Source organism: Schistocerca piceifrons, chromosome 4 (genome assembly GCF_021461385.2).
Source record: "Schistocerca piceifrons isolate TAMUIC-IGC-003096 chromosome 4, iqSchPice1.1, whole genome shotgun sequence".
Taxonomy (NCBI): domain Eukaryota; kingdom Metazoa; phylum Arthropoda; class Insecta; order Orthoptera; family Acrididae; genus Schistocerca; species Schistocerca piceifrons.
The window spans coordinates 532,739,540-532,762,826 of NC_060141.1; the positions used below are offsets into that span (position 1 = coordinate 532,739,540).

The 23,287-nt window shown below is 42.7% G+C and overlaps 1 protein-coding gene and 1 non-coding gene across 2 annotated transcripts; both read left to right on the forward strand.

The window, feature by feature from the left end:
* Positions 1-1,167: 1,167 nt before the first annotated feature.
* On the forward strand, positions 1,168-2,631 carry LOC124795308 (geminin-like). The gene has a single exon (XM_047259277.1). The coding sequence runs from the start codon at positions 1,293-1,295 to the stop codon at positions 1,797-1,799; it is 507 nt and encodes a 168-aa protein (XP_047115233.1). The 5' UTR covers positions 1,168-1,292; the 3' UTR covers positions 1,800-2,631.
* An 18,398-nt stretch (positions 2,632-21,029) lies between these two features.
* On the forward strand, positions 21,030-21,104 carry Trnai-uau. Its single transcript has one exon. It is a non-coding gene; the product is annotated as a tRNA-Ile (tRNA).
* Positions 21,105-23,287: the final 2,183 nt, after the last annotated feature.

Sequence of the window (23,287 nt, forward strand, 5' to 3'; positions counted from 1 at the left end):
CGAAAGTAAATTCCCGCTTTACCTCTTCTTACGTGTCAAATGAAATGAATGCCATGAGGAATAGAATATTTGTTGACTGCGTCTCTTCTTGCTTCCATCCTTACCAACATATTTCTTCATTCTCGTGGTAATCATGACATTCTATGTGTATGCTGCAAAAGATTGCAAGTGGACAAATTCGACATCGAGGTGATTCTATGTGTATGCTGCAAAAGATTGCAAGTGGACAAATTCGACATCGAGGTGCAAAGCGTTATATTCAATTCGAATAAGCTTCCGGTGTATTTTTACTTCGTTTGTATTTTTAGATGATTATGAACGTTACGGAAAATTATCTCACATGCTTTATGTTGAATGAGAAACATTGAATGATCCGTTTTGCTTTCCCTACGTTGAAATGATATAATGTCGGCGTCAACAGCCTTCTTCCACACCGGAAGCTGAAACTTGTATGATTCTAGATTAATGATAATTGAATGTCTCATATGTATACATAGCCCACAAGGCGACGTCAGAAACCATCAGGGGAGAACGCCGCATAAAAACCAAACGTGCGCGCGCGTCTCCACTCTGAAGAACCGTATCGGAGAATCACGGCAAGCATTTCGCTGAAGAGCTGCCTCGTCAGAGAGCCTAGAAATGGCAGCGTCGTAGCAAGTATTTGTCAACACTCTGATAGTGCATTTACTTCCGGGAGTAGGTCGGCGTTACCTCGCTAAATTCACTTGACATTCGTTTTCCACATCGAAGACTCGTACGATATAATCCACTGCAAGATAACACAATTAGAAAGTATATTTAATTTCTGGACTCCAAGAACAGCGTTCTTCACATAAGTAACACCTGTTTGTGTGTGCATTCGGGAGGACGACGGTGCAATCCCGCGCCCGGCCATCCTGATTTAGGTTTTCAATGATTTCCCTAAATCGCTTCAGGCAAATGCCGGGATGGTTCCTTAGGAAGGGCACGGCCGATTTCCTTCCCCATCCTTCCCTAATCCGAGCTTGTGCTCCGTCTCTAATGACATCGTTGTCGACGGGACGTTAAAACAGTAATCTCCACCTCCTCTGTTCGTGTGTTTAAGGTTGCGTTTTGAGGCTCAGGCAACATCGCAGTGACTATATTCCGCCTCTGGCAGCCAGTGTGTCGTTAGCTCAGCTGGAAACTTGTGGCGGATTGTGTTGAATGTGGTGCAGAAAGTTGTTTACATTGTGTTAGCTGATGTGTTAATACGAGTATCTGCACCTCGATTTGGAGCTTTCCTCAGAGAATTCTTTGTAAACATCTCTATAATGAAGACAGGATCAGCAAGTGCTTCGTCCACAAAAAATGCTGACCAACAGGAAAATCTGAAAAATGCGAGGAAATCATTACACGTACTTCAGCCTGCAGCCAGGGATAAGGAAAACCTTGTTGGCCCTGGAAGAGAGATGCCTTCTTCGGGAAAAGACAACTCGAAAATTAAGAATGTCAGTGAAAAGGACCAGAATTTAAAAAAGAAGAAGCTCTGCAACAAGAGTGTACAGACAGACCCAGAAAAAGAACTTATCTCTGCAGAAGACCTAACCTCCACAGAGGAACCCAGTGAAAATTACTGGAAGGTACTGGCAGAGAGGAGGCGTGTAGCTCTTGAGGATGCTTTAAAGGAGAACGAGTTATTGCACCAGAAGATATCTATTCTGGAGGAGGAGAAAGAAGTGTGTGAAGCGATGTTGGAAGAAACTAAGACCTTGGTTGATACTTTCAAGGAAATAATCAATGACAGTGGTAATGTTTCAATTGAAGATGACGACCAGTAGGAGAAAAGAAGACTTTACCTGATCATGGAGTTATTCACATGACTGTAACACTGTCTTGATTTGCTGCCTACTTTACACTGAAATTAATAAGTGCTCCTCTAAATTTGCACTGTTTGCATTATGTAAAGATTGTCATGAACTCGTTAAGTTTCAGCTAATAGCTTATCAAGATAGTTGTTCACATTCTTTTAATTTCTGATGATCATTGTGGTGTATTATTTAATTGGTGTTGTGATAGTTTTATTAACCAGTTTCATCTCATATTTGTGTGATTCTCATACTTTATTTATTGCATAATTGCTCCAAAAAACTCGGCATACATTTACATGAATACAGGTTGTACGGTAAAGATACAAAGCTGTGCAGTTATCAACATGTATTTTCTTAGCAGAATGCAAGACAGCTTATATGACAGCAATCAAAGCACTTTGTCTGATTGTACAGCGTAACATTTGAGAAGTTATGGTCTTTGTTTCAAGCACTTGTCACAACTGACTGAAAGTATCCTTCTGTTTTAGAATTTGTGGCATACAAGCACTATTATTTGTCACATTAGTTACAGTTAATTGTAAAGGTTGTTATTTTATGACAGCAGTAATGATTTCTTTTAAAATCGGCCAATCTGAATATAATTACTTACAGGAAGTAATTTTGTAAATGATCACATTAGCACAATTTTTATTTTGTGCAGATGATTAGAAAATAATTTTGAAATTATTGCTGTACGTGAAAAGTCTTTTTAATTGGAATGTGCTGAGGTGATTTGGGGTTCATCAGTGGTGTATTGTATGAGTGCACACAATATTTATTAAATTATGACTGAAGGATGCAACTTTTCTGATGTAACCTTTGAAAGAAAGAGACTGGAAAATGAGTCTTATGTATTGATGTGTGAAATTTGAGTGAAAATATATCAGAAAAGTACAAAACTGAAAAAAAAAAAAAAAGAGGTTCCCTTGTGCGTTGCAGTGCTTGTACTACAAGACATAGCAGTTCGAATCACGGTAGAAGCCGCTGACTACAAGCTTTTATTTTCCATTTTAATTAATGGAGTTGCAAACTGCTAGTAAAAATTTCTTATGCGAAATCTGAAGAATGCCTTTAAACATCAATCTTCGTTCGATTTCGACTTAGTAAATTAAGTTAATATCATGGATTTCTGCTTTGCAAATTCCAAGGTGCTTCACTGTAAAACAGACCCTGAAAAGATTCAAACCGACTGTCAACGATATAAATTTGAGCTTTGTTCGTCATATAGATCTAACATGTCAGAAGGTTGTTTATGAAGTGCACATGTTCATTAATATAGTTCCCTTCTTCTAAATTTTTGCAGTAGCATTTAACTGTAGACGTTTCCTAACACCGGCGTTAGCAATTCCTTTCCGTTCTCTGAAACCTTCAAAACGACAAATTTTTCTGGTTTAAATCTGATGACCTTAACTACCACTTCCGATCAACAATAAATACTTCATGAACTCCAAATGTGCAGTGTTCCTGCACTGCTACAGAGCATGCATTGCAAGGTATTCACACAGTTTATCGCATAGACTTACCATAAGGAATGAAACAAGAACTGTAATACACTTTACACCACAGACGCTCACTCTGGCTTGACGAAAACATCCAAACATTGACCAAAAGTTGCACAAATAATTGAGTTTGGAAGGAAAAGAAACGAGGTATGAAGCATTTATAAATTCATCGAATGTAGTGAGGTGGTTTCATTTCGTCCCAGTCTATAAAATTAATTTCGGGCCATACTCAGCTCTTGCCGATTAATGTTATATAATACCCGCCTACTAATCAGGGCGTCTGTCTCCGTTGCTTTTGAGCGTGAATGGAAATTGTAGAAATTTTCTGTGGAGCAACATTTAATAATAAAGCGTTTTAAATCATCAAAAGCGATGAGCGGTAGCAGGCGCTTTCGATAAAGAACGGGGGAGTGCAGCGCCGCTGCTGTCGCCACGGCCGCTGCCAGTAGCCAGCAAATGGATCCTGGAGCTTTGCCGCATACGGCGTCCAGAGGAGGACAGTCTGCAGGAAATCTGCCGCAAAATCGTTACTGGATAAAATTTTGATATCGGTGAGTCAAAAAGCGAAATAGATTGAATCTGCGCCACCATTACATTCACGTCTTCAGCATTCAGACAGAAGAGGCTATAAAAATATTTTATGCCAGCTGCTCTCGATCCACTGACATTATGAACAGAAACGACGCACGCTACCGCTAGACCACAGGCGTAATCAGCGTAGAGTTTCTCTATCATGGGACAAGTTTTCCTCCAGGAAGTGCCGCAGTCTACAGTGTTGCCAGATTGTGCAGATAACCGGACTTAGAGAATTAGCGAGTTGGCCAGTTTTTTTGTCCCATGTCGCGATCGGCGCGGACTTAGCCTCTGAAGCGGCCGGCCGCCGGTCAAGTTTTATGTCAAAGAGTGTACATGTGCAGACATAAGAACGATCACTTCGAAACGTTGGATGCATTTATGAACAGAAAGAGCTTCACAAATTCAGCATGTCTGGGTCTGATGCAAACAATTATACAGCTTGGCATTGATCCTCGTGAGGGATACTGTGACAGATTCTGTCCAATTGTTGCGTTAGATCATCAACATCCTGAGCTGGTTGGAGCGCCTTGCCCATAGTGCTCCAAACTATCTCAACTGAGGAGAGACCCAGTGACCTCGCTGGCTAAGGTGGACTTTGGGAAGCACGAAGTCGAGCACTAGAAACTCTCACTATGTGCGGGCGTAGAATATCGTCGACGAACCATTGTGCTGTAGGTGTGCTGCAGATGACAACCAATGGGGTTCTGCTAAGGAAAGACATAGCACACCAGATTATAACTCTTGGTTCTAAGGCCATATGGCGGGTAACAGTCAAGTCGGTATCCCACCGCTTTCTGGATGATCTCCAGACACAGCTTCGTAGGCCATCAGGGCTCATTTCTCAGCGGGACTCATCACTGAACACAATTCTACTCTAATCGAACAGTCATCAGGTGTACTGCTAGTCCATAGTGTCTAACGGGAACAATATTTCGGCGATCAGACATGCCACCATCGTCAGGTGTGCTGACGAACTCAGCTCCTGAGGGCGGGCTGCCGTCTTAAATCCCCTCCCACTGTGTTGCGTTGTCTGCGCAGTTCGCGCCCGGGGTCGTGCGTCGGCAGTTGCTGAGACGCTGGCGTCGGCGTCTGTGGAGGGGTCGGTGTAATTGCTTCGTCCGTCTTGGTCGTTCGTTCATTTTCTTTGCTGAGTGTCTTTTTAATTAGTCTCAATGCTGGTCCCCATGCCTTGCTGAGGTTTTAGCCGCAATCTCGGTTGATGAGTCCGTGCCAGGTACAAATGTCGATAGCCTCTCTAACGACGCTGTCCCACTATTTAGATGTCTGTGCCAAGACCCTGGTATGTAGGTAGTACATTTCGTGATTTTCAGAGAAATAGTGCTCTGCGACCGCCGACTTGTCGGGGTACCCAAATCGAGTGTGCCTCTGATGTTCTCGCTAACGATCTTCGATGGTGCGCACTGTCTGTCCAGTACAAGTCTTCCCACACTGACACGGAATCTGGTATATGCCGGCCTTCCGCAAAGCGAGATTATCTTTGAGACTTCCCAATAATGCTCGTGTTTTATTGGGTGGGTAAAAGACAGTTCCAACTCGGTGTTCCCTCAATATTCGTCCTATTTTCCCCGATAGTGCGCCAGTATACAGTACATAGGCAGTAGATATCTCTTCCTCCGTGACATCTTCCATCTCCACACGTTGTACTGTAGAGGTGGGGCGCAGAGCGCGTCTGATCTGCCATTCAGAGTACCCGTTTTTCAGGAACACAGTTTTGAGGTGTTCGACCTCATGAGGCAGACTCTCTTTGTCAGAGATGGTGCACGCCCTGTGCACCAGTGCTTTTAGCACCCCATTCCTCTACGAAGGATGGTGGCAGCTATTAAAATGCAAATGCAGGTTGGTGTTCGATTTCATCCTGTATACCCCGTGGCCCTTAGTGTCATCCGCTCTTCTTGTGTCCATGACGTCCAGGAATGGTGAACTTCCTTCGCTTCGTTCTCCATAGTGAATTTCATATTCGGATGTATGGAGTTCACGTGTGTAAGGAAGGCCACGAGCTTGTCCCTTCCATGGGACCAGATCACGAACGTGTCATCCATATAACAGAGAAAACAAGTAGGTTTCCATGTGGATAACGCCAAAGCTTCCGCCTCGAAGTACTCCATATAGAAATTCGCGACCACAGGCGAGAGTGGGTTCCTCATTACGACTCCTTCTGTTTGTTCGTAATATTCTCCATTAAAGAGAAAATACGTGGAGGTCAGAACGTGCCTCAAAAGATCGGACGTCTTCTCGTCAGATTTCTGTGCAATAAGCTCAACTGACTCTCGAAGAGGCACCCTGGTGAAGAATGAAACAACGTCAAAACTCACCAGGATATCTGAGTCTTTCAGCTTGAAGTTGTCGAGACGTTTTACGAAATCCACAGAATTACGTACGTGATGAGGGCATTTACCCAAATAAGGGCTTAGTAATGCTGCCACGTATTTGGCCAGCAAGTACGTAGGTGCCCTAATGCTGCTGACAATTAGGCGTAATGCAACCCTTCCTTGTGGACTTCAGGGAGTCCATAAAGTCTTGGCTGTACAGGTCCTTCAGGTGTCAATTTCTTGGCGACACCCTCTGGTAAATCCGGGTCCTTGAGAATTGCCCTAATCTTCTTCTCCACCTTCATTGTGGGGTCAGCGTTGATCTTCCTGTAAGATTCGTCATTTAGCAGTCTCTGCATCTCTCAATGTAGTCCTTATCGAAAAGAACAACCGTAGCATTGTCTTTGTCAGCTGGTAAGACCACAATCTCAGGGCTCTGTCTCAGGTCTCGAATGGATGCCCCCTCCCTACTGGTAATATTGGACTTCATCGGTTTAGTTCTCGTCAGAGCAAGGCAGGTTTCCCGGCATACTTCTTCAGCTGCTTCAGGCGGTAGTCACGCAGCAACCTGTTCAACTCCACTGACAATGTCCGCTGCTGGCGTGAACCTAGGTATGGGAGCAAAATTAAGTCCCTTCTCCAGGACAGAAACTACATCCCCAGTCAGATCAATGTCCGCGAGATTGGTGACAGTATTGAATGGGGCCTCCAGCGATGGTTTGTTAGAGAGACGAGAGAATTTAGATATTTATGTGCAGAATCGGCGGTCACCCAGGTAACACCATCAATCTAGTCCCAGGCCCCGGATTTAAAATGATTGGCTAGTTATAGATGTAGTTTAAGTAGTTCCTGGGAGTTGTACTCAAGGTTGCATCTGGTAAAGTGCACGCAACACATCGATTCTGCCGCAGCTAAGAGAATTAAGAAGCAACTCCAGTGCCGTGGCAACCTTTGCTAGGTTTCTCAGTTGCAGATCAATGATACGAACAGTAGGTTCGAGGTGGTTTCGCAGATTCCTGACACGAGGAGTTTGTGGCTGATGGAGTACAGTACACTCATCCTGCTACTCTCAGCTCTTAGATCCACACACGCCTACTGCAAGGTAGATGCAGACTTGCATTAATCCACTGTTTTATCCAGAATGATGACACTACCTATGAATGAGAAGAAAAGGTTGTTCAGGCCATACCGCTCCCTCCTGCGGCCTGGACCCTTTCGACGTTGGTTGCAGGGTGTTTGCTACAAGGCATTTCACTCGAAAGGTCGTGACCTATCAAGACTGTGGTTTGTGGTTCCACGCTATTGCTCAAACTATTGGTCGGGATCTCATGACTGTCGTGAGAAAATTGCATCTGTGGGCTCAGGAGGGCCATACTCAACATCATGCATGATCTCAAAAACCCTACATGACCAATGCTCAGGAGGATAGACATATTGTTTGCTCAGTCAACATCCATTTCACGTTCATTAAGTCATTAAATGGACTTCTTTGCAGCAGGAAAAATGTCCATTCAGACAGTTTGAGGATATCCGGAGCACCAAGACCATCAGGATGGCAATTACTAAGGCTACCATTGACACACCTATGGAAACAGTGCCCAGTGAGAAGATGGGCGAGCCACTCCTGAACTGATTCAAAAAGCTAGATCCTTTCACGGAGTGAGCGCTCAGTGACTCAGAAATATGAGTGGTAACTCTTGTGATCCGAATAGCCTATACAGAGACACCAGTGTGCAGAATGATAATTCTAGGACAGGCTGCCACAATAGTTTCCCACCCAATATGCTGAATTAGTAACTTCAACAGAGATTAAGCTGCAAAAAATACACTATAAACATTGTGTTGTGTATATATTTGTATACTGTTGTGAACAAATTTTGTCAGCTGTAAACCAAACAGAAAGCAAAGACTTTTTCGTCGTTGTGAGATCTATTTACGAAATTTCAGTCACCAACTTTCTCTTCCGAATGCGAAAATATTTTGTTGAGCCCAACCTACATAGGTAGGAATGATAATCAAAATAAAATAAGAGAAATCAGAGCTCGAACAGAAAGGTTTAGGTGTTCGTTTTTCCCGCGCGCTGTTCGGGAGTGGAATGGTAGAGAGATAGTATGATTGTGGTTCGACAAACTCTCTGCCAAGCACTTAAATGTGAATTGCAGAGTAGTCATGTAGATGTATGATGTAGAAAGAAGGAACACTAACTTAGACCCCTTCAGTAACAAAAAAAAAACACTTCTTTGCTTTCATTTCTGCTTTTGATTTAAGAAGACAGTTTTGTAACAGCTGCCATCTTGGCCCATTCACCACTTCGCCGCAGGATATGATGATCTGTGCAGTGGAACCGCCTGGCTCCCCTACCAGTCCTGACTCACCATGGAGAAAATCGCAGGTGAGTTATGAGACGCTTCGCTCTTGGCTCCCAGTGCCTGGCTCCCAGTGCCTGGCTCCCGGGACTTGGCTCTCAGCACCTGGTTTCAAGCTACTGTCTCCCACCTCCCAGTAGCGATCACTTCTCCTGACTCTGCACGGAGTGGATTGCAAGGCGACACGGCCACAACACACAGATTAGAGGTCGTTGTACTCACTTGAGTATGTTGCGCTGGGGAACGGCTTGGTCAAGCAGAAGCATTCGGAGTGGACAGGCTGTGGTCATAGAACGTGCTGCAGGGAGGTGACAGCAGAGATCACCCAGCCTGGTGGGCTCACTGCTCTGATGATGTGGCCATCAGACTAGCTCTGAGGATCTGTAGGCTATAGTTGCTTCTGGTGTATTCCCACTACCTGATGTAACTATACTCATATCAGTTTAGTTAGGCTATAGATGCTCACAGTCCAGTAACATTGCTCACTGATTCAGCTTGCAGTTTGACTTACTCTTTGACTCACTGCTCTTCGTTTGAATTCAGCTTGGGGGGAAGTCGTTCACTGTAACATAAATGGTACATACATTACATTATTGAATTTTGCATATGAAGTGTGGTGTGCGTACTGTAAGACCTTCGGTACACACACCATCAGATTATTTGACTTGTCGCTCTAACGAAGTAGGCGAGTGTCAGCAATATGTCTCGTGGTCTTATCGTGGTGGGTTTATCTTCTGTCGTTTGGTCAGACGATAGAAATGCCACTTGCACGCTTAGAGTAGCAGATTGACGCTGACCAACGTTAAACAGAACTTGATTAATTTTCACAAACATTTATTAAAATAACAAATAACATAGACAGTGCACAACTTGATTCTGGATGCGGTTTACAATTGACAATCTGAAGTTTCTTTGGTCTTGGTACATTAATCTCATTCTCACACATCTCTGATACGTGACAAAGTGTCTATACATTTCTGTTCATGGCTATGTACAGGAATATGATAATATTATGAGGCGCAGACTGAAACATGACTATAGACTGGTACAGACTAATGTACACCAATGCAGACTGGTACAGACTAATGCAGACTGACTAATCGGAGGTCTGTACACTCATTATAATACCTCAAGAATTCAGGTATCACTGCGCGAGTGTGATCCGCGAGGAGAAAAGGTTCTACATTAGCAGCAATCTCATTGGCTGCGTTACATATCAATACGCAGATCAGCGGAAGCAGAATTTGGTCCGTCTCTAAGACACCGCCATCTCATAGTGCGGAGACAGATGAGAGCTGCGCCTGTGTTGTTGTGCTTAGCGGGGCGCACTCTATTGGGAAAGTTGTGTACGCGCTGTCCAAGTCGAACTATGTACACAACATAAAGCATGAAATTTTGATCTTGAGTCAACAAAATGAGTATGAAGCTCAGTTTGCTTCGAATTCTTGCAGTCTATCTGTCCTTTGTTTGTTCGCTTCTGAGACATTGTTGTTCATGTGGGGGTGCTGGCCTCATGGCAACAGCTCAGTTTCAGCGAGGATGGCCTTGAGAAGGTTTAATTGGCAGTATGGCGCACAGAATGGCCAATGCAGTGGCTCTCGCCAGATGGAAGTGGCAATTGGCGTTAGCATGTGACTGCTAAAACCAACAGAAGGGGACCCGATTGGTTTTCCGAACAAGAAGACTACAGGTTCAAGGTGATCATCATCCACCCTGGTTATTTTCCACTGCTTAGTGATCTTATTATCTTCTCATACGCAGTGGAATGGCTGTAGTGCTATAATTCTGGACACAAATTATGATTATAGTTACAAAATTCTGACTGATGGCATGCCTAATAGAATGAGCACAGATATTTTCACCTTGTGGCAGTTGTTTCACATTTATTCAGTTAATCTGAAGCCCCCCTCCTCCCCATGTTCTTTTCTAGATTTCTCCTGACATCTTCAGAGTTATGTGTGTGTATCCTTAAACACCACCCTTGACCTGTGCAAGTCTTTTTTTTTTGGGGGGGGGGGGGGGGATGGGGGGGTTCGCCTAAGTTGAGCAACTGTGTGATTTAACCTCTGTGTCTATCTGTCACATCTGGAGTTGTTCTGTGTCCCTGTAGCGTCTCTCCTGTGTTTTGGTTTGGTATGGCCATGTGGAGTTTGCAGGCCTTGGCTTCTGTCTGTTGCTTTATGAGCCCCTGGTAGCTAAGTGACTCTGGTTTCACAAAGGCACTGTGCTATTTTCCACTGGACTTATATTCCCCTCTCATATGTATTTATGAAAACTACTTCTGGACAAGTGGTATTGAACCGACCATTAACACACGCCGCAGTGTCTTCTACTTTTGTGGCATGAGGGCCACACCTTGCAGAAGACGACACTGATCTAACAGGGTGGAAGGACACTCGGACCTGTGACAACCAAGGGAAAACACCTCTACAAATGGCTCACCAAATCAAGAGCCACATAAAGCAATTTGTACACCTTTGCCAAATTGTCTCGCAAATGGTTAATTCTTTGAGAATTTTGTAGTTTGTTTGAGTGAAATAAATAAAATGGAAAGGCCGTGTGGTTAGGGCCTCCCGTCAGGTAGACTGTTCGCCTGTTGCAAGTCTTTCGAGTTGATGCCACTTCGACGACTTGCGTGTGAATGGGGATGAAATGTTGATGATAAGGACAACACAACACCCAGTCCCTGAGTGCAGAAAAACTCTGACCCATCCAGTAATCGAACCCGGGCCTTTAGGTATGACATTCCGTCGCACTGACCACTCAGCTAACAGAGGCGGACTAGTGAAATGAATTGTAAGCTTTTAATAAATGTGATGGAATCGCTAAGACATATTTTAAAACAATTATACGTAACTGGAAACTTTCCTTGAAAGCACAATGTGCGGGTATCTCAAAGGGTTGCTTTTTTACATGGTTAATGCCTTACCAGAGAGAGTCTTCCTGTTTTTAAACTGAAAGAGGTTGTAAGATTTTATGAAGTGTTGTGGAATTACTGAGACATTAATATTGTAATTATATATAATTAGAAGCTTGCCTTGAAAACACATTGTGGTGTCCCTTAAATGGTCGGTTTTCATAAACGGTTAATACATAAATAATATAAAGAATATTAGTTTGTATGCACTCAGAGCAGGTTTTGTTGGTGATAAGATTCAGTTAAACTCATAATCTCTAGACCGGAACTCATCTGAAGAAGACGCATTGTAGAAAATATATTAAATTAGCTATAGGATCTTACAGCCAAATATAATTTTAAGTTTAAAATTACTGTCATAATAACTGACAATACTAAAAATTAACTCTGCTGCCTTGATTTTGAACCTTCTATATGTCCCACGTTTTGTACATTCTTTATATCATATTGTGCAACATACACTACACGAATCTATAAGGGAAACTATCGATGAGACCAAAAAACCAGTTAAATTTTTCAGTATGTCTGCTTTTGCCTTAAGAGAACTCGCTGAAATACAAGGAAATGAAAAGAAAAACCAAACACCAACCAATCACTGCTGTAAAGCCTAGGAACCCTTCAATTTGGAAGGTGTTTCATGACACCGTCAGTCAGCTTCAAGAAAGCCACGACCTGGGAACTGCAGTGATTATCAAACTAAATAATTTTATGAAATAGAAACTTAATTTAAATTATATATCAGTATTTATATGAACTTTTCTTCTCAATAAAATTATGAAAAAGTAACAAGAGTGAATTGTTGTTGTTGTTGTGGTCTTCAGTTCTGAGACTGGTTTGATGCAGCTCTCCATGTTACTCTATCCTGTGCAAGCTTCTTCATCTCCCAGTACTTACTGCAACCTACGTCCTTCTGAATCTGCTTAGTGTATTCATCTCTCAGTCTCCCTCTATGATTTTTACCCTCCACGCTGCCCTCCAACGCTAAATTTGTGATCCCTTGATGCCTCAGAACATGTCCTACCAACCGGTCCCTTCTTCTTCTCAAGTTGTGCCACAAACTCCTCTTCTCCCCAATTCTATTCAATACCTCCTCATTAGTTATGTGATCTACCCATCTAATCTTCAGCATTCTTCTGTAGCACCACATTTCGAAAGCCTCTATTCTCTTCTTGTCCAAACTATTTATCGTCCATGTTTCACTTCCATACATGGCTACACTCCATACAAATACTTTCAGAAACGACTTCCAGACGCTTAAATCTGTAAACGATGTTAACAAATTTATCTTCTTCAGAAACGCTTTTCTTGCCATTGCCAATCTACATTTTGTATCCTCTCTACTTCGCCCATCATCAGTTATTTTGCTCCCCAAATAGCAGAACTCCTTTACTACTTTAAGTGTCTCATTGCCTGACTAATTCCCTCAACATCACCCGAGTTAATTCGACTACATTCCATTATCCTCGTTTTGCTTTTGTTGATGTTCATTTTATATCCTCCTTTCAAGACACTGTCCATTCCATTCAACTGCTCTTCCAAATCCTTTGCTGTCTCGGACAGAATTACAAAGTCATCGCGAACCTCAAAGTTTTTATTTCTTCTCCTTGGATTTTAATACCTATTCCGAATTTTTCTTTTGTTTCCTTTACTACTTGCTCAATATACAGATTGAATAACATCGTGGAGAGGCTACAACCCTGTCTCACTCCCTTCCCAACCACTGCTTCCCTCTCATACCCCTCGACTCTTATAACTGGCATATGGTTTCCTGTACAAATTGTAAATAGCCTTTTGCTCGCTGTATTTTACCCCTGCCACCTTTAGAATTTGAAAGAGAGTATTCCAGTCAACATTGTCAAAAGCTTTCTCTAAGTCTACAAATGCTAGAAACGTAGGATTGCCTTTCCTTAATCTTTCTTCTAAAATAAGTCGTAAGGTCAGTATTGCCTCACGTGTTCCAATATTTCTGCGGAATCCAAACTGATCTTCCCCAAAGTTGGCTTCTACTAGTTTTTCCATTCGTCTGTAAAGAATTCGCGTTAGTATTTTACAGCTGTGGCTTATTAAACTGATAGTTTTGTAATTTTCACATCTGTCAACACCTGCTTTCTTTGAGATTGGAATTATTATATTCTTCTTGAAGTCTGAGGGTATTTGGCATGTCTCATACATCTTGCTCACCAGATGGTAGAGTTTTGTCATGACTGGCTCTCCCAAGGCCGTCAGTAGTTCTAATGGAATGTTGTCTACTCCCGGGTCCTTGTTTCGACTCAGGTCTTTCAGTGCTCTGTCAAACTCTTCACGCAGTATTGTATCTCCCACTTCGTCTTCATCTACATTCTCTTCCATTTCCAGAATATTGTCCTCAAGTACGTCGCCCTTGAATAGACCCTCTATATACTCCTTCAACCTTTCTACTTTCTCTTCTTTGCTTAGAACTGGTTTCCATCTGAGCTCTTGATATTCATACAAGTGGTTCTCTTTTCTCCAAAGGTCTCTTTAATATTCCTGGAGGCAGTATCTATCTTACCCCTTATGAGATTAGCCTCTACATTTGTTTTCTAGCCTTGCCTGCTTAGCCATTTTGCACTTCCTGTCGATCTCATTTTTGAGACGTTTATATTCCATTTTGCCAGCTTCATTTATTGCATTTTTATATTTTCTCCTTTCATCAATTAAATTCAATATTTCTTGTGTTACCCAAGGATTTCTACTAGCCCTCGTCTTTTTACCTACTTGATCCTCTGCTGCCTTCACTACTTCATTCCTCAGAGCTAACCGTTCTTCATCTACTGTATTTCTTTCCCCCTTTTGTGACAATTGTTCCCTTATGCTCTCCCTGAAACTCTGTACAACCTCTGGTTTAATCAGCTTGTCCAGATCCCATCTCCTTAAATTCCCACCTTTTTGCAGTTTCTTCAGTTTTAATCTACAGCTCATAACCAATAGATTGTGGTCAGAGTCCACATCTGCCCCTGGAAATGTCTTACAATTTAATACCTGGTTCCTAAATCTCTGTCTTACCACTATATAATCTATCTGATACCTTCTAGTATTTCCAGGATTCTTCCATGTGTACAACCTTCTTTTATGATTCTTGAACCAAGTTTTAGCTATTTATTTATCTTATTAAGTGATTGGAGAGTGGTGAGTCATCAAAAAGAGTAAGTTGATTCCAGTGGATGAGTGGTTCTGATCCAATCCCAGAAAAGAATTGATTTACCCATCTCCACCCAGCAACATGGCTGGCCACAGCACTGGCTCTAAGTGATTTTTTCAGAGAAATTTTGGGTCTGTATACAGCATGAAGACGGATGTATCCATATGTGGAGCCTGCGTGCACAACGAACGTTACCAGATCGCATTCTTAAACGTTGAGAGTGCCTAGCAATAAGCATGGTGATATGCGATACCATTGGGCATATACAACAGTGATCTTTGATTATTAAAGCTGGTATCTTGGAGACAAACCTTAGGCCTGTTTGGCCGAGCGGTTCTAGGCGCTTCAGTATGGAACAGCGTGACCGCTACGGTCGCAGGTTCGAATCCTGCCTCGGGAATGGATGTGTGTGATGTCCTTAGGTTAGTTAGGTTTAAGTAGTTCTAAGTTCTAGGGGACTGATGACGTCAGATGATGAGTCCCACACTGCTCAGAGCCATTTGAACGACAAGCCTTATTTTAGGGGTCTCTTTTACGTTACTTACTACACAAGGGCGATGTACTTGAGGACAATATTATGGAAATGGAAGAGGATGTAGATGAAGATGAAATGGGAGATATGATACTGCGTGAAGAGTTTGACAGAGCACTGAAAGACCTGAGTCGAAACAAGGCCCCCGGAGTAGACAATATTCCATTGGAACTACTGACGGCCGTGGGAGAGCCAGTCCTGACAAAACTCTACCATCTGGTGAGCAAGATGTATGGAACAGGCGAAATACCCTCAGACTTCAAGAAGAATATAATAATTCCAATCCCAAAGAAAGCAGGTGTTGACAGATGTGAAAATTACCGAACTATCAGCTTAATAAGTCACAGCTGCAAAATACTAACACGAATTCTTTACAGACGAATGGAAAAACTAGTAGAAGCCAACCTCGGGGAAGATCAGTTTGGATTCCGTAGAAACACCGGAACACGTGAGGCAATACTGACCTTACGACTTATCTTAGAAGAAAGATTAAGGAAAGGGAAACCTACGTTTCTAGCATTTGTAGACTTAGAGAAAGCTTTTGACAATGTTGACTGGAATACTCTCTTTCAAATTCTAATTACAATTTGTACAGAAACCAGATGGCAGTTATAAGAGTCGAGGGACATGAAAGGGAAGCAGTGGTTGGGAAGGGAGTAAGACAGGGTTGTAGCCTCTCCCCGATGTTGTTCAATCTGTATATTGAGCAAGCAGTAAAGGAAACAAAAGAAAAATTCGGAGTAGGTATTAAAATTCATGGAGAAGAAATAAAAACTTTGAGGTTCGCCGATGACATTGTAATTCTGTCAGAGACAGCAAAGGACTTGGAAGAGCAGTTGAATGGAATGGACAGTGTCTTGAAAGGAGGATATAAGATGAACATCAACAAAAGCAAAACAAGGATAATGGAATGTAGTCTAATTAAGTCGGGTGATGCTGAGGGAATTAGATTAGGAAATGAGGCACTTAAAGTAGTAAAGGAGTTTTGCTATTTGGGGAGCAAAATAACTGATGATGGTCGAAGTAGAGAGGATATAAAATGTACGCTGGCAATGGCAAGGTAAGCGTTTCTGAAGAAGAGAAATTTGTTAACATCCAGTATTGATTTGTCAGGAAGTCATTTCTGAAAGTATTCATATGGAGTGTAGCCATGTATGGAAGTGAAACATGGACGATAAATAGTTTGGACAAGAAGAGAATAGAGGCTTTCGAAATGTGGTGCTACAGAGGAATGCTGAAGATTAGATGGGTAGATCACATAACTAATGAGGAAGTATTGAATAGGATTGGGGAGAAGAGAAGTTTGTGGCACAACTTGACCAGAAGAAGGAATCGGTTGGTAGGACATGTTCTGAGGCATCAAGGGATCACCAATTTAGTACTGGAGGGCAGCGTGGAGGGTAGAAATCGTAGAGGGAGACCAAGAGATGAATACACTAAGCAGATTCAGAAGGATGTAGGTTGCAGTAGGTACTGGGAGATGAAAAAGCTTGCACAGGATAGAGTAGCATGGAGAGCTGCATCAAACCAGTCTCAGGACTGAAGACCACAACAACAACAACAACATCGACGAGACAATGGTAGTACATATTTCCTGTTCTGTGGTGACCTATTTCAATATGGAGGACGTGTGACTGTTACTCTTGCCAGCAGCTCTCTATACATCTCACCCATTTGAACCATTTGGACACATAATGTGCAGCTCCATGTTACCAACACTCAATTTACAAAAGTCACAGATTTTTATGACGGACGGTACTTACTGACAGTAAAATCATAAAAGTAACTTAATAGAGAATGTCGATGGTGTTTGTTGCAGGAAGCTACTCCAAGTACGAATCATCATATTGTTCACACGGCTAACACTGACAGCTATTCGTTGCATCCTATTACTCAGATGCTGGGCGACGACGGTATGTTTGTTTACATTTTGTCGTGTGCACAGCTACGGCATTGCGACAGTCTTGTCAGTTGTTGTGTTAAAGTGGACGTAGTAGGACGTTCATGGGAGATGGTATATCCCAAAACGAAAAAAGCGGATACGTTCATGGTTTATGGTAAATGTTAGAAACGTGCTGTTCGTTAGTGTATCATGTACGTTGAAACGTATCTCAATAAAAGTCTCTTCAAACACTTCATCCTCCTCAGTAAGTACAGAGAAAAAGGAACTGCGTATTACTGCTGTCTGCTCTGTAATTTCCTCTGAAGTGCTAGAACGTGTGAAGCAACATTGCAGAGAAGACTGCAAGCTTGTATTGACGCTGGCGGTGGTCATTCTGAGCACTTGCTTTGAGGGTACATTGGTACATTACGTTTCAGGCCACACAGAAGTACTGCATTCACCTTTGTCTCCTGTTTGATCTAGGCAATGTCGCATTGAACAACACAACACCCCCAGAGACCCATCAACATCTGTGCAGTGCTGAACATACACGCTAATGTGAAATTCACTGTCGTTTGTGCTACCACATGGGACATATAACTGTTGGTATTTACACTTTTTAAACTACAATCCTCATAAACTTATTGCGCTGGGCACCTGCAACAAACATCTTTGAATTCTAATTTAGTCTACTTTGATTGTGTTACTTTTAACGGGCATTGTCCCACTCTAAATAATTGCACCTTTTATAAATATATACACATTTTAAACTCATAATACACCGCATGGTCGGCCGGTGTGGCCGTGCGGTTCTAAGTGCGTCCTTTTGGAACCGCGTGACCGCTACAGTCGCGGGTTCGAATCCTGCCTCGGGCATGGATGTGTGTGATGTCCTTAGGTTAGTTAGGTTTAAGTAGTTCTAAGTTCTAGGGGACTGATGACCTCAGTAGTTAAGTCCCGTAGTGCTAAGAGCCATTTGAACCATTTGAACACAGCATGTGGGATGCAAAGAAGGGCCCCTTCCTAACATTCCAGTCTGTGAAATCCGCATATCAAATGCATCTTCCATTATCGAAATATTTGCAGTATACGTTATAAGTGATCCACCCTTTCTCTTTATAGATGTTGAATTCGGTAGGTACTTCGTGCCGTTGTTTACATGTCCATAATGTGTTCACGAAATGTCTATTAATTTAGAGTGGTTTGTAACTCTCGTTATTAAGCTTTACTCTGTGATGGACGGAGATCATCGGATACAATTAGTGGGTCATCATTGCCAGAATGGCTTAGTAAGCTTTAGTGCAATGTAGGTTTAAGGCTTCATTAACAAGTTAAAGCCTGATATGGCAAACCAATGGCGCTTATACTCGACAACTGATCCACAACCTACATGCATAGGCTCTTGGGCAGAGAAATTAAGCTATTCAGCTCATCGTCATATCCGGCTTTTCAATCTACGGAGCGGCTTAAGTCTTCGGATGATGCGTGAATGTTGTGAATAAAGACGATATATGTAGGGGCAGGTAAAAATACGACAAAATCTCTAAGGCCGATGCGAGGAATGGATAAAAGCATAATTCAGAACATTTGCTCGTAAAAGAATACGTCATTCAGAGAGTAAAAGCAGTAAATATTATTCTGAATGAGTCAAATCGAAGATGAAGCAGGAATATGCTGGGCAACCGATTATATGGTGAGGCTGATAATGACAGAGATATTCGCGTAGGCGGCTTCTAAACAAATCGTTGACTTAGGATGAGTAAAAGTGGAAAAGATTCCCATACTGAAGTCAGTGGAGTTTCTCATTACGTACGCGTTGTCTCTGCTGTAAAGTGCTCGACAGATAATACTAAATGGCTTCCTAGAAATAAATAAAAGCAGATATTGGCTTAAAATGTATAAATTAAAGCACAGTGCGTGTGAAGTGGTACAGATTGATGTGTTTCACACAGAAAGTGAAGTTTTTCTACTGTCATCTACAAAAGAACACGGCTTGGTGGAATCCGTATATATTATGCAAGTGGATGTATCGACGTATGTGTGTGTGTGTGTGTGTGTGTGTGTTCCACATCTCGTCCTAAACCACTCTATCATACTCCTTACTGTAAGACAACAATAGCTGTGGAGGTACGAACCAACTTCCTATCTGTGTATATATGAAGATGGTATCCGTTCTTTCGGACATGTCCGAAATAATACATACCATTTACATATATTTTCATATAGTTAAGTCTCACGGGACGTTTGACCATCTTCTTCTGTGCGTATGCACTTACGGGAATCGGGAAAAAAGCCGCGAGTAATAATGAGCAAGGGCACTATGAATATAGCGCGGCCCAATAAGTTGAGAATGTGGGTCTCACTAGAGGCGTGCCAGAGATAAGTCCCTGCAGTCGCACTATCCTGTTTGTCCTCGTTGGTTCAGATGGCTAGAGTGTCTTCCATGTAAACAGGAGATCCCGGGTTCGAGTCCCGGTCGGGCACACATGTTCAACTGTCCCAGTTGACTTATATCAACGCCTGTATGCAGCTAGGGGTATTCATTTCATTGTAATTTTAACTACCTGTCACAGCTCAGGAGAAATGACACCAAACACACAGAGAACATGAAAACTGCCGCATCACACATGACTTTAAAATTTGCTACTCGTTTGCTACCAACAGCTGACAGTAACCACATACAACACTGAATGTAGCTACACAAATTTATCATTCTACGACACAAAGCTCAAGAGATAATACGTGAAAAAACGCCGCTTCATGTTCGAATATCTAATACGTTCATTCCTTACTGCCGAGACACTCTTACAGTGAAGTCAAATTAAGAAAATTCCTGAACTTCGGCAGCGCTTTTGAGAGCCTTCAGCTGCGAAGTGCTGACGGTTGTAGGCAGAAACGACAGCGGTCTACAGAGTTACGAGGAGGCGTTTCAATAGGGACGTTTACCAAATCGCGATGTACACACGTGAAGCATCTTCGTCCTGCATTCACGAACTGTTCATGATCGTGATTCTTTCCTGGATTCTGTTCATACACATTTGTACATTATGCTTGTATCTTTGTAGGACTGCGTTCAATAAATTACGAAGAATAAATAGGACATCAGCAGCGACAGAAGCACTCTGGGCCGTGATAACCGCTACAGCCATGTAGCAGCTCCGTCGGTGATGGAATTCTACGTCATTATTCGTGTCATATTGTCCCTGTTAATACAAGTCGGATAAAACGAATATCGTACTAGACTAATTTCGGACTATAAAATTACGATTTAACAATCATTTTCTTTGCAACGAAACACAATCCGATGCCTTCTGGTAAAACTGGGCGTCGCATGAGAGGCTAATGAACACTGTTTGAACAGACTAATTCCAGCTATATATTGCAAGAAGGAAGCTGCAAATATCTGTTGAAAGTCCAGAGACAGTGCACCTGAGTCCCATATTTATAGCGTTAGCGGGATAGGTGCAAATATTGTGGTCATTGATACCTCAATACGTACCCCCTTTAGTGTGTTATTGGGTTTTGCTCTATGTATGTTTGCCCACAAACACGTCACATAATTTACTACCTGATGTTTTCTGCACAGTCGTAACTGCACCACTGTCAGTGGAATACGCCAGGCAGTATACACTAACTGTTGTGTGTTCAGGCATCTACACTTCAAGACCTGACCTGCTGCCCAGGGATAAATAAGCATTAATGAAATGATAATGAAATGGACACCCTAGCTGTAAAGAGGCGTTGATATACTTCATTGGGGACATGTTGAAAATGGGTGCCCCGACCAGGACTCGAACCCGGGATCCTCTTCATACATGGCAGACGCTCTATCTGTCTGAGCAACCGAGGAAACGTAGTGGTGTGGACATGTTTGGAATGTGGGCCTCACGGCAGGCGTGCCAGAGATAAGTCCCTACAGGCGCACTATCCTCTGTGCCCTCGGTGGCTCAGATGGATAGAGCGTCTGCTATATAAGCAGGAGATCCCGGGTTCGAGTCCCAGTCGGGGCACACATTTTCAACATGTCCCCAATGAAGTATATCAACGCCTCTTTGCACCTAGGGTGTCTATATAATTATCATTTCATTCTAGCAAAGCTGCGTGGTCATCAACAGTAATTGTTCTTTCGGGAACAGATACTACCGTCATATATAGTTAAGCATTAATGACTTCCTCTTGCCACTTGGGGGAACAGACCAACCTAAATATGTGCTACTCTTAATTACTTAGGGACCGATGACCTCAACAGTTTGGTCCCATAAGCTCTTGCCACAAATATCAAATAAAAATTTCTTAATTACTATAGTGATACTCCCAATAGCTACAATTATTAGTCTACACACTGTTCTCAGTTACCAATAAAGAGTCTGCCCTTACAAACCTAACACGCTAACGGTATGTTTATGTACATAAACACTGAAGAGCCAAAGAAACTGGTACACCTGCCTAATTTCGTGTAGGACCCCCGCGAACACACAGAAGTGCCGCAGCTCGACGTGGCATGGACTCAAATAATGTCTGAAGTAGTAATCGAGGGAAATAACACCATGAATCCTGCAGGGCTGTCAATAAATACGTAAGATTACGATGGGGTGGAGGTCTCTTCCGAACAGCACGTGGCAAGTTATCCCTGATACGCTGAAGCGAAAGTGTTTAACTCAGAAAAGTGTCCCTGGAGACACTCTGTAGCAATTCTGGACTTGCATTGTCCTGCTGGAATTGCCCAAGTCCGACGGAATGCACAATGGACATGAATGCATTCAGATGATCAAACAGTATACTTAAGTACGCATCACATATCAGAGTCATATTATGGTTTCCATATCACTCCAACTGCACACGCCCGTCACCTTTACAGAGCCTCCACCAACTTGAACAGTCTCCTGCCGATACGCAGGTCCATGGATCCATGCCGTTGTCTCCATACCCGTAAACGTCCATCCGCACGATACAATTTGAAACGAGACTCGTCCGACCGGGCAACATGTTTTCTGACATCAACAGTCGCATGTCGCTGTTGACGGGCACAAAAGAGGCGTAAAGCTTCGTGTCGTGTAGTCATCAAGGGTACACGAGAGAGCCTTCGGTTCCGAAAGCCCAGGTTTCGTGGAATGGTTCGCACGCTGATACTTCTTGATGGCTCAGCATTGAACTTTGAACTCTGCAGCAATCGACGGAATAAATGCACTTCTGTCACGTTGAACGGTTCTCTTCGGTCGCCGTTGGTCCCTTTCTTGCAGGATCTTTTCTGGCTGCAGCGATGCCAGAGATTTGATGTTTTACCGGATTCCTGACATTCACGGTACACTTGTGAACTGGTCGGAAGGGAAAATCTCCAATTCATCGTTACCTCGGAGGTGCTGTGTCGCATCGCTGTGTCGTTCAAACTCACTTAAATCTTGATAATTTGCCATTGTAACAGTAGTAATCGATCTAAGAACTGCACCAGACATTTGTCTTATATAGGTGTCGCCGACCACAGCGCCGTACCCTGCCTGTTTGCGTATCTCTGTATTTGAATACGCATGCCTGTACAGTTTCTTTAGCGCTTCAGTGTACATATACACACTGACAGAAAAAAATCTCAACACAACTGTTATTACTATTGAGCTGTACAGTAATGAAATTTTGGGAATGCATTTGTCTAGTTACCACATTTAAATGATTAATATTGCAAGATCACAGGTGAGTGTAAGCGCAAGATAATCCATTACAAAACAGTGCTGGTACATTAGTAATTTATGTAACTGCCAGAGTGTTGGATGCAAGCATGCAGATGTGTAAGCATTACACTCCACAGGTGCCGGTTGTCAGTGTGTGGAATGCAATTCCATGATCTTGATCAGTCAATTCAGGGACTGTTAACGCCGGCCGTGGATGAAGATGGAATTGTCGTCCGATGATGTCCCTTATGAGCTCGACAGATGATAGAGGAGAGATCTGGCAATTCAGCAGCCCAAGGTACGTCAACACTTTGCAGAACTTGTGGGTTTACAACAGCGGTATAAGGCCGATCGTTATCCTCTTCGAAAGAACCCTCTGGTTGGTGTTCGTGAATGACAGACAGCAGGACAGGTCAAATCACCAGACAGATGTACAATTTAGGATTCAGAGTGATTGGGATAACCGCGAGAGTGCTCATGTTGTCATATCAAATCTCACTACAGACCATTACTCCAGGATGTAGATTAAG

Coding starts and splice junctions, on each gene's coding strand:
- LOC124795308 (XM_047259277.1), top strand. CDS start 1,293: ATGAAGACAGGATCAGCAAGTGCTTCGTCCACAAAAAATGCTGACCAA.